At 37.8% G+C, this 16,351-nt stretch overlaps 2 protein-coding genes across 2 annotated transcripts in view; both read left to right on the plus strand.

Moving 5' to 3' along the window:
• Positions 1 to 106: 106 nt before the first annotated feature.
• Positions 107 to 7,921, plus strand: LOC140945962 (uncharacterized). The gene is made up of 6 exons (XM_073395025.1): positions 107 to 433; positions 1,631 to 3,602; positions 4,353 to 4,422; positions 4,948 to 5,188; positions 5,996 to 6,324; positions 6,825 to 7,921. Exons 2-6 carry the CDS (start codon positions 1,700 to 1,702, stop codon positions 6,874 to 6,876), a joined length of 2,595 nt encoding a protein of 864 aa, XP_073251126.1. The 5' UTR covers positions 107 to 433; positions 1,631 to 1,699; the 3' UTR covers positions 6,877 to 7,921.
• Positions 7,922 to 10,629: 2,708 nt separating this feature from the next.
• Positions 10,630 to 16,351, plus strand: part of LOC140946644 (ATP-dependent RNA helicase DDX54-like) — a 29,374-nt gene continuing 23,652 nt past the window's right edge. The window contains exons 1-11 of the mRNA XM_073395756.1: positions 10,630 to 10,875; positions 11,907 to 12,054; positions 12,280 to 12,350; positions 12,560 to 12,611; positions 12,870 to 12,934; positions 13,485 to 13,556; positions 14,067 to 14,116; positions 14,703 to 14,744; positions 15,117 to 15,212; positions 15,390 to 15,452; positions 15,661 to 15,719. Of these exons, the coding sequence (XP_073251857.1) occupies positions 10,729 to 10,875; positions 11,907 to 12,054; positions 12,280 to 12,350; positions 12,560 to 12,611; positions 12,870 to 12,934; positions 13,485 to 13,556; positions 14,067 to 14,116; positions 14,703 to 14,744; positions 15,117 to 15,212; positions 15,390 to 15,452; positions 15,661 to 15,719 (865 nt within the window). The 5' untranslated portion in view covers positions 10,630 to 10,728. The remainder of the gene's footprint in view (positions 10,876 to 11,906; positions 12,055 to 12,279; positions 12,351 to 12,559; positions 12,612 to 12,869; positions 12,935 to 13,484; positions 13,557 to 14,066; positions 14,117 to 14,702; positions 14,745 to 15,116; positions 15,213 to 15,389; positions 15,453 to 15,660; positions 15,720 to 16,351) is intronic.

Below are 16,351 nucleotides of genomic sequence, written 5' to 3' on the forward strand. Positions count from 1 at the left end.
ACTGGGTTCGAAATTTGGACTAGTCACGCAATCCTCTCCTAGAGACGCCTTGACCATTTTAAAAAACGTTATCTGTCAATTTCAACCGATAGAAAAACCTTAGTTACTTAAAATACCTTTCATATAAAAATTTCTCCATGGCGATCAGTAAAGACTTTGATCTCGCGAGACTTTGCGAGTTCATCTCGTGAGCGCGTTTGACACATAGAAATACCGACAGAATGATTGACAGTTCCAAACCAGTCAGACGACCCGTATGCGGAGATAGGTGAGTCGTGCTGTTTTCGAGTGAGCATTACGGAGGTACTTTCGGTCACTTTCAGCATCAGGAAAAAAGATGTCAAAGAAGTCCTCGTCGCCGTACATGGAATAATAAGTGAATTCCTTTGAGGATATTGTGATAAGAAAACGCTGATATTTTGATGTTGCGAGGGTAAGTTCATGGTAGTTCTTGGCAATCACGAATCTTCCGGCACAGCGATTAGTTTTTCCACGGATGCGGGCACTGTCAAATTTACGTATTTAACTATCTCTTGAGCTTTATTGACAAAGAAAGTTGCGTAAACGCTTTTCGAAAGTCACCTCCGGCGATTTCTCAGTCAAAATGCTAAAGATAACCACAATACGATTTGTTAATTTCTTGGTATTTATCATGAATATTTTAACGGCATCAATGGATAGATTAGAGCGCTTTTGATGGTCAATTTCATGTTAAATCTTGCGGTTATGAGTTTTTGATTGAAAATCTGATTATTTAACTCGAAAAAGAACCTTTAAGCCGAGCAGGATGCGAGGGGTTTGATAAGATATTGACGTCAGCTGTAACTTAAGAAACCATTTTCTCGAAGAAAAATAAAAACAAATGAATTAACAAAAGAATCGAAAGTGAGATATAGTAAGCTTATTTGCATAATTAACCTTTTCACATCTTGAATCTTTTCACTGTTGAACAATGATTTCATTTTATCACCTTTTTTTTCGCAAGAAGTGTGACTTTCAGGCGAAAATTAAGAGTAATGGATGTGTTAATCTTAGTTGCCTTGCTTTAATTTTCCTTCGCAAGATTGAACTCGGTAAACCTAAGCCTATATGTTTGAGTCTAGACATGTTCGGTCGAGAGTGTTTTAATTAGAACAGTTGTAAAATCCCACAACAAAGTACCGGTATGTTTATTTACTCTTGTGTACTCAATTTAGTACCTCTGGTTACCTATGAAACTTACATCTCAGCAGGTATGCATTTAAAGCTGAAGAGTCAAAATATAGTGAAACCAGTAGTAGGCGTTCAAACTTTAATTTAATTCAGAAACATAAACGCACTGAGATAGACATGTACCAACACTGTTCACTTTGCATTTATATATTCTTCTTTTCATGTAATCCTGGTTCACACTTGTGAATTGCAAATGCGAGCGCAAGCACAATCACAAATGCAGGAAATGGAAAATGACAGCACTTTTAATATACTTGCATTTGCATTTGCTGTGAGGTGTTTTCTAGTGCTTGATACTGTTTGCGCTTGTGTCGCTCCGATAAAGCAGCCCTCAGAAACACCAAGTCAACAGCATAACAAGCAGTACGGGGAAAAATACACCTTCACTTTTGTAATCAGATTCTTTTTCTTTTGGTAGGTGTCTGCATACTGTAGCAACGTTGATATTAAAATAGTTTATGTTGTGGCTGGTAACATATCCCTAGCAATGTCTGAGAACACAGACAGTGAAGCAGTTGTTACAGCTAGCCAGAAAGCTACATGTACCGTTGAGAATAGCCAAGAGGAACGTACACAGTCAGAATGCTTGCCTACTGTCAATGCGACTTCTGACGAATTGTTTGATTCATTCATGGAGATTGCAAATGATCCTAAACTCCATGATATTGACAATAAAAATAATACACTAGGTGGAGGTGAAACATTAGGATCTACTGATGACTCTGAAAATGTCGGAACTTCTGATCAGTATGAATCAACAGAATCACCAATGGATTTCCTGGTGAAAGAAAGCAACAATAGTCAAAATGGACAACCTGATCATGATAATGTTCCTCTGAATGATGCTGTCGACAACAACAGCAAACCTGAAGAGAGTAGTTCTTCAAGAAATGGGGAATTATCAGACGTGAAATCTCCAAAATATTTTTCACTAGATGGTGAGCCTGTTCAAGATGCCACAGATTTACCAACAGCAGAGGTAACATCCCTTTCTGATAGGAATGACTGTAAATTGGAAGAAGTTTTGCCAACAAGTTCTGGTTCTGTTTCAGTGAGTGAAAGTGCAAAACTGAAAGATCCAACTTGTGAAACTGAAAACCCAGTAAAGAGTCCTGAAAACCAGGAAAATGCATCAAGTGATGTTCATGAAACAGTGGCTGAAATAAAGGAGCAAAGTGTAGTTAATATACCCGAATTGGATAGTGAAGAATCGTTATTGGAGAAAAGTGGTGATGGGGCAAATGATAAAGAACAAGATTCCCAAAAAGAAGAAGTTGCCCATAGGCTGTCCAAAGCTGTGGAAGATCTAGCGGGCTTGGAGCAATTGTTATCTTCAGTTGTATCAGAGTTTAAAGTTGCAAACAGTGAAAGAACAGTGGAAAAGATTGATGAGGGTAAAGAAGGAAATTCTTTAGATCAAAAGGAGGAGAAAAGTATGAGTGATTATTCAGGGAATTTGAGTTTAGAGAAGAATGAAAAGGATGTGCATGGAATTGTGTCTCAAGGTTCTGAAGGAGAGGATGAGAGTAATAAAGGAACTGAAAAAGTTGTTTGTGATTGTAGCGAAGTAAAAGGGCAATCAGGCACTTTAGAATTCAAAGGTGATCAAATGAATAAAATTGCAGATTCAGCAGAATCAGATAAACAAGTACCTGATGATAAAGATACACAAGTGGAGGAAGATGTATCATTAGTAAGTGACTCAACAGTGGAAATTAACAAGGAAGAATCAATTATGGACAAACTTATTGACAAGAAAACTGAACCCAGTGTGGAGTCTGAGTCTGTGGGAAAACCTGATGCCGAGATCAGTGCTGAAGAGTCAGCTGAAAAAACACTTACCGACAGAAATGGGATCACGGCTGATGCCAACTTAGAAAAATCTGAGACTGTCAATAAATCTGATCCTAACATCTGCAAAGGAGAGTCAGCTGAAAATAAAGTTACTGATGAAAGTGGAATTGTTGCTGAAGCCAGCTTGGAGAAGTCTGACGGCAAGGATAAAGAAGATTCCAATGTTACAAATGCAGATATGTCAGTACCTGGCATTGAGATTACTGTGACTGATGAAAGCGAAACTTCCGAGAATAAAAGTCTTGATTCTATGGACACTGAAGAAGATGGTCCTTCAAATGGTAATCCTTCGATGCCATCCACAGCATCTGATGAGGGGATTGACTCTGATACAGCTTCTGATTACGGCGATGATGATGATGTGGTGGCTGATCCTGAGAACCTGGGCTCTGCTGCTAATGTCTGTAAGAGAAAATCTTGGTGTTTAGAAATCAATAGAGAACGCTTGTCGTCTGATTCATCTACTGTTTCAGAGAAGGATTTTAAAGAAACATATAGCAAAGGAGATAGTGCCGACGGGAAGTCCGTGAAAGAAGGTGAGGTTTTGACTTCTAGGAACCAGCCACTTTCATGTACTGTAGTGTAAACTTGTGGTGTAAACTTTTGACAGGGTTTGCTTATGTCCTTAAAAAATAATCATACCCTGAGAAAACTGCTGAAATCTTGCGACATCACCACCGGTTTCCCACACTGATGACAGGCCACTACCTGCACATCTGGGAAGTGCTTCTGACTGGTTATGTGCCCAGGGAAATTTGCTTTGACCAGCCAATCAGAATTAGTACCCAGATCTGGGTAGTGACGCATCTTCAGCATGGAATTTCTGAGTTCATTCCTTAGCCCATTTTATCCAACCCTGGACTCAAGTGACTAACGTGGTGCAATAAATTTTACTTGAAGAATTTTTAAGTACACTACTTTAGCAACACTGAACAATAAAGAGGATTGTTACTGCCTTGATTTTGCACAGTGTTCAGTCCTTTAACCCTTTAAGCCCCAATATCCACATACAAATTCTCCAAACTGATCTCTATACATTTTCTTAAAGAATAAGTTGAGAGAATTTGATGAAAGATCAAAGCATTTTCTCTTAAGTGATCAATTTATTAATTCTCATAACCAAATCTCTTGACAATCAATGGATATGGTTAGGAGAAAATTGATGTTGGACACCATTGGGACTTAAAGGGTTAATGATAATCAAGTCCATATCAATCACCCTTAAGGTAAGGTCAGTTAATTTTCTAGTAACATTTTGTGACATTATTTTTTTTTCACTTTCATAGATTATATCAGAGGGCATCTTCTTAAGATGGGTGGAACAGGACTCACGCCCAAAAACTGGAGAAAAAGATGGTAAGATTATGTACATGTATGTACACCAAATGTATATTAGTCACTAGTATGTACGTAATGTTTATGAGGGTAATTTTGAAGGAGCATTTTACAGTGTGACTACTTCATCAGGGCACTTGGCAGACAATTATCTGAAAACAGCATTTTCTGAAAACAAAAGATTCTCAAATTTTTTTTGCAAACAGACCAGTGAAATTCAAGGATCAACTATGCAACTGTTGAAAACTTTAAAACCATTTGAACCCACCCAACTTCTCAGGAAACAGCCCTCCAATTCATGAATGTTATTGATACATTTGCAAAAAACTTGAGAATCTTTTGGTTTCAAAAAACCATTGTGATTGGATAACCTTCCTCTAAGTTCCCCGGTTCAAGTAGTTGCACTGTAAGTAAACAGCCAGTTTGAGAAATAAAGAAGATAAGACTGCATGCTCAGTTTTTTCATAACTAGATCACTTATTATATAAAAATTCCCACTCGTTTACACATACTTGTACATGCAACAATTCCATAATTATTTTCCAGGTTTGTTTTACGAGGTGATAACTGCCTTTACTACTACAAAAGTTCAAAAGACAAGGTACCCTGTGGAGTTATCATTCTGACAAACTACTCTGTGTCAAAGGCTCCAGAAATAAACAAAAATCATTCCTTCAAGTTGACCAAAGGAGGAGCGAGAACATACTACATGTGTGCGGGAAGTGAATCAGACATGAAGAAGTGGATAATGGCCATGATGGATGCAGCCAAAGTGTCTTCTGCAGATGTATGTACTCACTTAAGGATTTTGGGATCAATTGAGGTGACCACCTACCCCTCCCCTAAGTCACAATTTTGCCCTAATTGAGTGGTGAGTGTTAATATTGACTTAGGGGAGGGGTGGCTGGTCACTTACCCAGAAACCTCATTTTGCTGTTAAATAATATTACTACAACCTGGTCTTTTTTCTATAGAAAAAAGCTAACATTTTTGCAATATGGTTCCACTAGTTTCCCTACAAATGACATCTTAGCTCCGGAATGAGCACAGAAATTCCACACTAATAACATGTCATTGCCCCAGATCTGGGTAGTGCTTCTGATTGGCCATGCCGTAAAGGAAATCTGGTATAGCCAATCAGAAGCACTACCCAGATCAAGGTAGTGACATGTTATCAGTACAGTATGGAATTTCTGTGCTTGTTGCTCAGATCTCATTCGTGGGAAAACCTGAAATGGCATCCTGGAATGTGGGTGTTTTCTTAGGGTTCTCATTTAAGCTTGTCATGAGTTATAATATAAGTACAAAGAACTATAAACATGACTCAAATCATCGCGAGTGAACCTAAGGGTTGCTGTGAAGTGGTTCCTGCAGTTGCAATACAGTATGGCAACTCAGATGCAGATCTCTACTGATCCAATGATTGTGTGCTTGGAAAGGAAATGGAAAGGATTAATACACACAGTTTTTAAAATTTGTAGGTGGTTGTACACTATAGGTCTCATATTTTAGCACGGTACTTCAGTCTGTACATTTTTCAATCCACATTTATGACCATGTAATTTATGTGTTCCTTTTGTCGTTTTTCCTTTAGTCCAATCCATTCAACATTTTTGAAGGAAATGTCCACAATGTCAGCATTCCGGCACTGTCAATCAGAGATCCTGATTGCCATGGCTACCTGTACAAACAAGGAAGTAATTACAAGATTTGGCGTCGGCGCTACTTTGTCCTAAAGAATGGCTTCCTTTACTACTACACTGATATGTCCAACACAGTAGCCCTGGGCGTGGTCAAACTCCTTGACTATACTATTGCCACAGGAGATCACAGTGGAAGAAAGTTCTATTTCAGTGCCTCTTCTCCTGACAAATCAGTAAGGACTTATTACTTTGCTGCTGAAAGTGAAATGGATAGAAAGAGGTGAGGAAGTGTTGACTAGGACAACAATATCTTCCCCTCCCCCCCGCCCTTTCCCCCCATCTTTTATGCCCTCAGGGATTTCAAGGCTGCAGGCATTTGATCATATTCATATATTGATTATTCTGGCCATAAAAAACGGGCATTTCAACAAAAACAGGTTTTTGCCTGTGAGATGGGAGTATGTGGGGTAGAGAGGGGTAGCTTGTGGTGGGGCGGAGAAGGGGCATGTGATGTGGGAAGGGGAGCAGCTTCAATCTAACAAAATGATAACATCTTTCACTTTCTAATTTCATGCAATCAAATCACTATAGTTGGAAAATCTCACAAGCAATCACCTCTAAGCAAAACTCCATATCTTTGCATGTCGGGTCGCCAATTTTAGGTTTATTTGGGTGACTGTTTATATTAAAATATCAGTGTGACAAAACAGTGTGTTGGAAGCATTTGTTACTTAACTTTAATTAAATCTCACCTCTCTCTTTTGCTACCTTTGTTTGTAGGTGGCTATCAAAGTTGGAGGACTCTATCAAGAAAGGTTCATCAGCACATTGATTGTAGTATTTTAAATTTTGCTCATATGGCCCAGTCCATTTGAATGAATCACTCAAGAGGGTCTCACCCATAGAAATCAGAGAACCACAGAGTGCTGAGAGTTTTGTAGGAAGTTTTTGATAAGTATTTTTAGGTAAAAAAACAATTTTTCATTTGAGCCGGTTTTGTTTAGGCAATTTTTCCTAACTGAGCAATTACATAAGCCTTGTTTGCTTTTAAGGATAATTTCATATAAGTTCTAGCAATCCCTTAATTTCTAAAATACTAAAAAATAACCAAAGGTTATGGAGTGTGGGCAACAACAATCAAGGGTAAAAACACTTTTGTTCTAGTGCTGTGCTTTGCATAAGTTTCAAGTGACAGATAATCAAAACATGCGTGATCAGATTACAAGTGATAGAAGGTTCAAACCCACGTGATCAAATTGTATTCTGCGCATTCCATACATTCTTAGTGGAAGTCCAAAGTAATGCTGGCTACATACATGTGTTGCATGGATAATAATAACCTGGAGGTTGGGATTGTGGGCTCCTCTTGTCACACGCAAATATCGCCTTGCATATTTTTGTCACTAATGGGGAGAATGTGTTTATTAATCAAGATTTTGTGATCATTTTCTATTTTCTTATGACCTCTGAATTTATTATTACAAAGAGATATTTTAGAAGAAATAATATTAGTGGCTGGTCACTCTTAAATGGTTAGAGTCAAATGTATGAAGCAAAGTGGTTGGAAATAAGAGATACGGAGGCTTTACTACTGTTATATGACTAAGTCATGTTACATGTAAATAACAGCTTTCAATTTTTCTTATTTGCACCCTTCTTACGTTTAAGGGTATTTTTGATATTTCATTTTTTCTCAAGTAAGTAGATGACTCATAGTTCAGTTCTATAGTGGAACATTAAAAAACTTGTTCATGTTGTTATCTTGAAAACATGTTCATGAAATGAAGTGATCACGACTATCAGAGAATATTGCTAGATTGTAGAAAACCTCTTGTTATTTATCAGGGTGTTTCTGTTGTTGTATTTTAATAGAAATTATGTAGATCAGGGTTTTAACAAAAAGCATGTTGGCCACAATAAAAATATTTCTCCAGAAAGAGATACAGAATTTTTTGTATGATTACCATTATGACGACTCTCCCTTTACAAAGACCTCCACAAAGGCTGGTTTTCACTAGCGACGGAATCAGAGTCAGAATCGTAAGCTGAGTCATAACAGCGCTTACGACCTTGTGAAAATAAAAAATTGGAGTCGTAAGCAGAGTCAAGGGCTACAGAGTTGGAGTCAGAAGAATCAAAACATTTCCATTTCCTTTTGACTCTGCTTATGACTCCGTCATTTACGATCAAGTGAAAACCAGATTGTTAGAGTCAGAAGCAGGAGTGGAAGGGTAAATCCAACCAATCATATGCACATTCCCATGCTTTTTGATTGATTTACTTCTTCGGCTACTGCCTGCGACTCTGACAGCCTTGTTTTCATTTGATTGTAAGCAACAGGGTCATAAGTGGAATCAGAACGCTGTTTTCACTAGATTTTTAAGTTCTAATGCTTCTGACTACAACTCCTTGCAACTCCATTGCTAGTGAAATCAGCCTTAAGACAGACATCTCTGTAAAACAGACTTTGTCTTAATGTTGATCCCTGCCTTTTTTTACACCCTTTTTTGAGTCTCTCTAAGATGGACGTTAGCACTTGTCCCAAAGGTGTCTATCTTAGAGTTGACCGTGTTATAAATTTCTTATGACTTGTAACATGAGGCAGCTGTGTTCTACTGGAGATGCATGATCTGTCTGGAGCAAAAGAGTGTGTGGCTATATTTAAACTTAAAAAAATTTTTCTGGATTCCTTCACACATTATTTTCATATGTAATACAACATTCATCTTTCCAATAACATGCAGATGCCTAACTAACCACTGGACAGTTCTCTACCAGCGAGTTTTCCCGATGCTTATCCATTGGATTGCATTTATCCAGTAGGTGACCTTCTGAAACTTTGAGTATACAGGCTGGCTGAGAAACTGTTTTACCTAAGACAAAAATTTAAACATTCTGATAACAAAACAGTAAAGAAACCTCAAATTGCTTTTGTCGTTGCTGTTTCGTTATTAGTGTTTATATTTTTGTCCTGGCTGAGAAAGAAGGGAATGGGAGGGTCTATGTAACCGTCTCTGAGGAACTCCAGTAATTACCTTTGCTATGTGTTGTCCAACACTGCCACATGAGTTGTTACAAGCCAACTTCCCCAGATTCTTTCTCAGGATTGAAGTGTGAGCAGTCTCTCCTTTGCTCAAAAATCTGTGAGCAAATTTGCTGCGCATGGTTTCACCACTTGCATACTCACATAAATGCACTTCGCAAATATTTTTGAGCAAAAGAGACTTCTCACAGTTTCTCTCAGAACAATACTGTAGGCCAACAACATTTTCAATATAGCTTCCCATGTACAATGTATTTAAGTGAAGAAAGAAAAATATCTACCTGAACCTTAAACTTTTCATCAATAAATATTACTCTCTTCTTCACTTTTCTTTATTTTTTGATGTTGCATACTTAATTTGACTTTTAAATGTATACTTGTATCTCATTTTTTCAAGAGCTGCCTTTAACAATAATAAATTAAGTTTCAATGATCCAATCATTGCATTTCCAAAGTGCAAGTCCAGCTTACTTGAAGTATCACAAATTCTGCAAGCAAAGTTGCGTATAATCCTTGTAATTAATAAGTTGATTCTGCAGTTGAAATTGTTGCAATGCAAAGTGCAAGTCCGGCTTACATAAATTGTCACAAATTCTGAATTTGTGGAACTCAGCTGTTTGGAACAGCGAAAATTTCACATGAATCAATAAAGCACAGTCATTCAATAATTTAACACGCTCTTAGAACGCTGGTACTCAATAGTAAGGTGCAATTGCATAGCTTCCAAAAAGCCCGCAGTTCAACCTGCCTCCAAATCAAAGAATCAAAGGTTTTTCAAATGTGCACTTTTTCGCAGGCAAGGTTGTTGATCAAAGTCGCAGTTCTTTCAGCGAAAGCTACTTAAAGCTAGCTTTCTCTTTATACGCTGTGGATCGACATTTCTGGTTAGTTTCTGGCTCGCTTTCAAATGATCCGCCCGTACTTTCAGAAGGTCTAACTTCACACCGCTTCCATTACGCTTGTCTTCCGAACAGTCCGGCGTCCTCAAAGAATCCTTCTTTCCATTGTTGACCTCTTTTATGTACTCAGAGACATCACTTGACAACTCTTCTTCCTCTTTTCTTTCATTTTCTTCTATGGGGAATATTAACCGCTTTCTAATCTTCGATCCACGTCTTGCGCCAGATGGAACATCACGAATCATCCTTCGATGCAAGCGCTTCTTTTTCGGGGCCCACAAAATATGCTGAGCGAAGGCTGCATTGTCTTCCGTCGGCGGAGTCACCTGAACATCCGCTAGGCATTCTTCCATTTTCTTTCTTCCCAATTTAACGAGGAGAATTAGGCGAGTTCTGAGCGTTTAAATGAAGTGTAAAACTTTTACAACTTACAGCTTGTTTGTTGTTTGTCTCTTTGTGAATGACGCCGAAAAACAGCAAAAACAAATTTGCCGCGTGCTTGGACTTGCCGCGTTCATAGCAAAGCTCTGATTGGTTAGTTGCTGTTACGTTGCTATAGTTTTGACCAATCAAAATCTAAAAGTCACACCGCAACCACTGTTTTGTTTACTGCGGGCTCTCGAAGAATAAAAAAATATGGCGGACGAACATGTGTAGATTTTCAAGATTTTCACAGTTTTGATTGGTTTGTTCTGATATTTTCTTTAAGAAATTACGTGATTTGTTACTGCGATTGCCCCTTATGGCGAAGAAACGATCATCTGCCTCATCTAAGGGTAAACCCAGCAGAAGTTTTAAGCAGAAAAAGGGCATCAAAGGAGGTAAATCAAATGCGCAGAATTTCAAGAGAAAGAAAGCAAAGAGCAAGAAGAGTGAAGAATTTGATGAGGTTAGTTTATTGATTACTGATTGGAACACAAGCCGTGTAAGGAAATTTAACATGTTGCAAGATCGACGACAGAGAAAGCTTTCTTCTGTCTTTTATAATGTCCCTTAGAGTTCTTAAGAAAGCTTATATACAAATAGCCTGATGTGTGGAATTTTAAACCCATTTATGACGATCAAAGGAGCCAGGAGGGCCTAGAGTGTAGTAAGTTTTGCATACTTTTCTTTTAACATGAAATCAGGAATATCGAAGTAACGATCAATAATTATTTAGTATGATTTATCCGTAGCCGTTTTGATTTGGGGTGCTGGTAGGAAACCTGAATCCTTGTGCAAAACCACTTGCCTCGAGATGGGTTGGGTCACCCATGCTTACCTGAATGAATTCCATCAGATGGGAAGCAAGGAGGGTGGGGGGGTGGGGGCGCAGTACACTGTATGTGGCCTTGAGCTACCTGGACTGTCTGAAAACAGGCTAAGTAACCAGTATCCCAATATGTTTTATGGAAGTCCAAATCTCATGCTCTGACCACACACATTAAGAGCCAAATGGTAAGCCCTGTTGCCACTTCAAATGATCTTTTTTAACATGCCTGGTACCGTTTGGAATAATATACAGTGTTCTTCGGTGAAGAACATTGGTGAAGTTGTATATCATAATCCCTCACAAGCCCATGTGAATGGGAGCAGATGATTATGTTACTGTTTCTACTTGTTACAGTGTAAATGGGAAAAAACTCTACATACAAGATCTTTAGAATAATGCATTTTTGTAATCATCTGAAATCTTCTTTTTCCTTAATACTACTTATAAACTGTACAGTCAAGACAACTGTCTCTTAACAGACACATGAGTGCAAAAAATTTTGCCCAGACATTATTCAGTCACTTTCTTGTATTCCCCTTAAAGGAAGATACCTATGTTAAACAGATGGTTAAAGCTGGTGGCAATGGCACACATATTATAGAGGGCTTACTTAAATTTTATATTAGTAATTTTCTGATCAAAAGTTGACTTTGTTCCTACAACATTAGATAGAAACTGGTGGACTATATAACCATGAAGAAGATGAAAGTTTTAGGCAGGACGATGATGCCGATGATGATGCAGGGCTCGATACAAGGGGACTTGTTTCTGAGCACAATAAGAAAAAGAAGAAGTCAGGAGGCTTTCAGTCTATGGGTAAAGTAAACTTGTGTTCTTTTATTAGAAGTTGTCACATCTTCATGTACATGTACTGCCTCAACATTTTCAATACAGTACTGGTCAAATTTGATTTCAAGTTAATATTCTTTGAATTTATTAGTCATGACATTCCGCTTTTGCTCAATGACAGTTTGCTATTTTGTCTCAGATGAGCTAGAAAATATGATGGAATTAAATATTGTGTAACTGTTTACTTTCCAGGGTTGAGTTTTCCAGTGTTCAAAGGAATTATGAAGAAAGGTTACAGGCTTCCTACACCAATACAAAGAAAGGTTTCACATAGATATTTTTCTGTTTGCAAGTATTTTTTAAAACGTTAAAAACACGATTTATTGATATTGACAATGGATCATTGTTCCTGTTTTGCATAAAAGCACCGGGGAGATTTCCTAGTACCCAAGTATACAGTGTAGAGCTGAGTAACAAGACACTTGCTTAAATATAATGCATGCAAATACTGGTTTGCTTTCTTTTTGCATAGACAATACCTGTCATTATGGATGGTAAAGATGTGGTTGCTATGGCCCGCACAGGTATAGTATAATATATTATTATTTTTATGGTAATCTGTTGAGGAGTGTCATAGTCAATTCTGAGGATGTCAGTCTGAAGCTTTCTCTATGTGGACAACACAGTTTTAAGTAGAACACTACTTTCCTGCTAGCAACTGATTTCCCTTTTTAGATTTAAAAACAGCAATAAATACACACCCCAATGTATGTATGTAAGCTTTGATTCATGATTTTTTCAGCTGCTAACAATTGTTTTTTTGCCTTGTTAATGCCTGTTAGGTTCTGGTAAAACTGCTGCCTTTCTGATACCGATGTTTGAAAGGCTCAAAGCACATTCTGCAAAGGTAGAGAGATCTGCACAATGAACAATCTTCTGTTGATGTTGATATTATCGCAAGATCCTGTTGTCATAGTAAAGCTTCCAATTTGATAAATCTGTTTTAGACTCTACGATTTTTGAGATTAGATCAAAATTTTCTGCAGCCGAAGCTTTCTATGTACAGTATGGATACAGGTCACAGAACCCCAGGAAATCTGAAAAACTCAAGGTCTCTTTTTATTTTGTTATGATAAAGTAGATACATGTATCTTCAGTGTTGCTTCTACAGCTGTAGGTTCAATCTGCAAGGTATTCCATGTATTGTTTAAACCTCTTGAATTTTATTCTCACAGTGCAATTGGCACTACAATCTGATTGTGGCATGGTTTTAAAATTTCTGATGAGAGTCAGAATGTCATGGAGGTTTGTTTTGAAAAAGGAGTATGAAACCCCGTCTCGGGAATGTAGCTAAGGAAAAGCTTCATCCCATCCCATTACGCGTTTCGCTTAATCCCTGCCCTATAATGAATGTGACTGATAAAATCAACATACACTGTATTATGCCCTATATGTAGGTTGGTGCTCGTGGTCTGATCTTGTCCCCTACTCGGGAGTTAGCACTTCAGACACTGAAATTTACCAAAGAGGTAATCACTGAGACACATTTTGTTATATATATTTTTAAAAGTTCAATTTAGTTATTTCGGGATGATTTAAATATTCATGAGCATTGAATGACTGGGCATGTTGATCTCACTAAATGTATGTCCCATTCTGTGTGAATCAAGCCAAGCAATAATCTTTTGATAATAATTTAAGGCTATCACTAAGATTTCAGGTTGCTAGGTACATGTCATTGGGAATTGAGCGTCTTAAAAGTTCATTTGGTTATTTTTGCTTTCGTTTCCCATGAAAATAGCTGGACACCTTGTTATTAAGGACAGTTTGCTTTGTCCCTGAGGCAAGAAAACTCTTCCATTTCTCTAAATTCAAACCGCTTAAAACGGACACACCGTTAACACAGACTCTTTCTACAGCCCCCTCACTGTCCGTATTAACGAGGTTTGACTGTGTTCAGTAATCTATCTACTGGCAACTCCTGCTACTGGTAATTTCTATAAGATAATTTTATTATAATATTATTCTCAAATTAACAGCTTGGCAGGTTCACTGGATTGAAGGCAGCTGTAGTGTTGGGTGGAGACAGGTATGATTTTAGGTTTTAATACAAGCGGGTTGAACGACAATTTTTTAAGCCCTTAATGAAAAGTATTTGGGTCCAATTAATTTTCTCCGTAGAGATGGTTCATGAACTGGTGTTTGGAAATATTCATTTTCAGCTACATTTTGTAGCTCAAAGGGTTTGGGGTAGGTAAATAAGAAAATATTCAAAGCTTGTTCTATGTTCTGCTCTGTGCTCACTCTAATGTGCACATAAAATTCATCAGAAAAAAAGAAAGAAAAGAAAAAACATTGTTGGATAGGCTTCTTATCGTCTGCATGACCCATAGGCTTGCACACAAGTTTAATGTGAGCGGAGAAGTTGAACGAAAACATGAAGACTGAGGCTGAGATCTGAGAAAGAATTCAAAAAGTGAAACAATAATGGCCACCTCTCATTACATTTCCCAATAGTAGTGACTTTTTGCGGGAGAGACTCATGAATGTCCTTAGCTGTGGGAAGCATTGGGAGGCAGTTGTATTCATACAATGTAGGTTAAACTTTAGGTAATATGATTTGATTCTAAATTAGTACCTTTCACAAATCACCCTTTCGTGATTGTTACTTTCAGGATGGAGGACCAGTTCGCGGCCTTACATGGAAATCCTGACATGTGAGTCTCGTAGAACAGAAACCATAATAATAGGCTATCAAGGTGGAATGAGTTTCACATCACTGAGCCATCAACAGAGTCCTGTGTCATTGGAAATAGAAGAGATGAAATTTAAAGAGGATGGTCAGAGGGAACATCTTACATAGCTCTGATTGGCTGTGTAAAATTTATTATTTTTCATGTAATCATTATTTTAGAATTATTTAATTCAGGTTTCTTGTTAAGAAAGATTAATTTACTAGCAGTTCAGATTTAGAGGTTCGCTGACCAACACAAAGTAATTTGGATGTCAAATTTGATTCCTCATTGATCCTGTCCTTTTAAAGATCAGTATTCCGGGTATATTTACTATATTGATTGTTTTATTGGTAGTATTGTGGCCACTCCAGGACGGTTTCTGCACATTATGATGGAAATGGACTTGAAACTAACATCAGTGGAATATGTGGTGTTTGATGAAGCCGACAGGTATGAATTCAGTAAAAAGAATCATTGATCGGCACAGTGTTGAGAAATTGCCAATAAAAATTTAATGTTGTGTGGAAAAATATAACATTGTATTTGCATGACCAGTAGCTGCTGACGAGCACCAAAGGGTTTTTATATAATTATTACAGTCATCAAATTGTTTTTTGTTACTTTTAGACTCTTTGAGATGGGATTTGCTCAACAACTTCATGAGATAATTCATCGTCTTCCAGATTCTAGGTAAGGTACCGAATGATAGAGAAATGGCTTCTATGTGATTTTATTTATTCATGAGAATTCAGGCGAGATCAGAAAGATCTTCCATTTGTTGTCAGTGCCTTTCCAAGTTACAGTGTGCATTACGGAAAAGATGGTATTTTGTTCCCAAGCGGGCTGTTGGATAAAGGTTAAATTGTTTATAATTCAGTGATTGTTCGTTTTATTCCAGGCAAACTCTCCTGTTTTCTGCAACCCTTCCAAAGTTGTTAGTGGAGTTTACTAAAGCAGGTATTTACGTTATGTGCATGTAAACTTCTTTACTTTTTTAATGATCTGCATTTTCGCATGGATGCTAGATTAAACTTGGAAGAGAAGGTTTACAGTCAAATCTCTCAAACACTGACACCTTCAGTACCTGTCCTGACTGTCCGTCTTAGAGAGGTGGAGTGTGTCCAGCTTACGGAGAGTCAAGATATCGCGACACCAGTCAGTTATTCAGTTAAAGCTGAACCTATCCGCAACGAGTACACGTCTGTTTAACTTGCACAAAACGGCTAAAACTGGAACAGTATAACAGAAAAGTGGAACTGTTTTCTCATTGTGAAGTCAAACGTTCGTTACAAGCAAACGTTCACGGCGTCGTGGTCTAAAAGCGTAACACTCACTCTGCGAACTGGACCAAGACTACAAATATCAAACATTTTACAATTTACTGTCAGGTACAGCCCTACATTTCGGTATCGAAGTGTTTTTCACCACGTTAAGTGCTTCCCAATTGTCCAGTGACAGTTTCAAAAGTGTCCGTTGTCCGTCTGAGAGAGGTGTCTGTCTTATAGAGAGTTTAGTTACAGTAAAATCATTGAAAAACGACAGGGGCCAACACCAGGTGTCAGTCCTAGAGAGATGCCTGTCTTAGGGGG

Source organism: Porites lutea, chromosome 8 (assembly GCF_958299795.1).
Source record: "Porites lutea chromosome 8, jaPorLute2.1, whole genome shotgun sequence".
NCBI classification, from domain to species: domain Eukaryota; kingdom Metazoa; phylum Cnidaria; class Anthozoa; order Scleractinia; family Poritidae; genus Porites; species Porites lutea.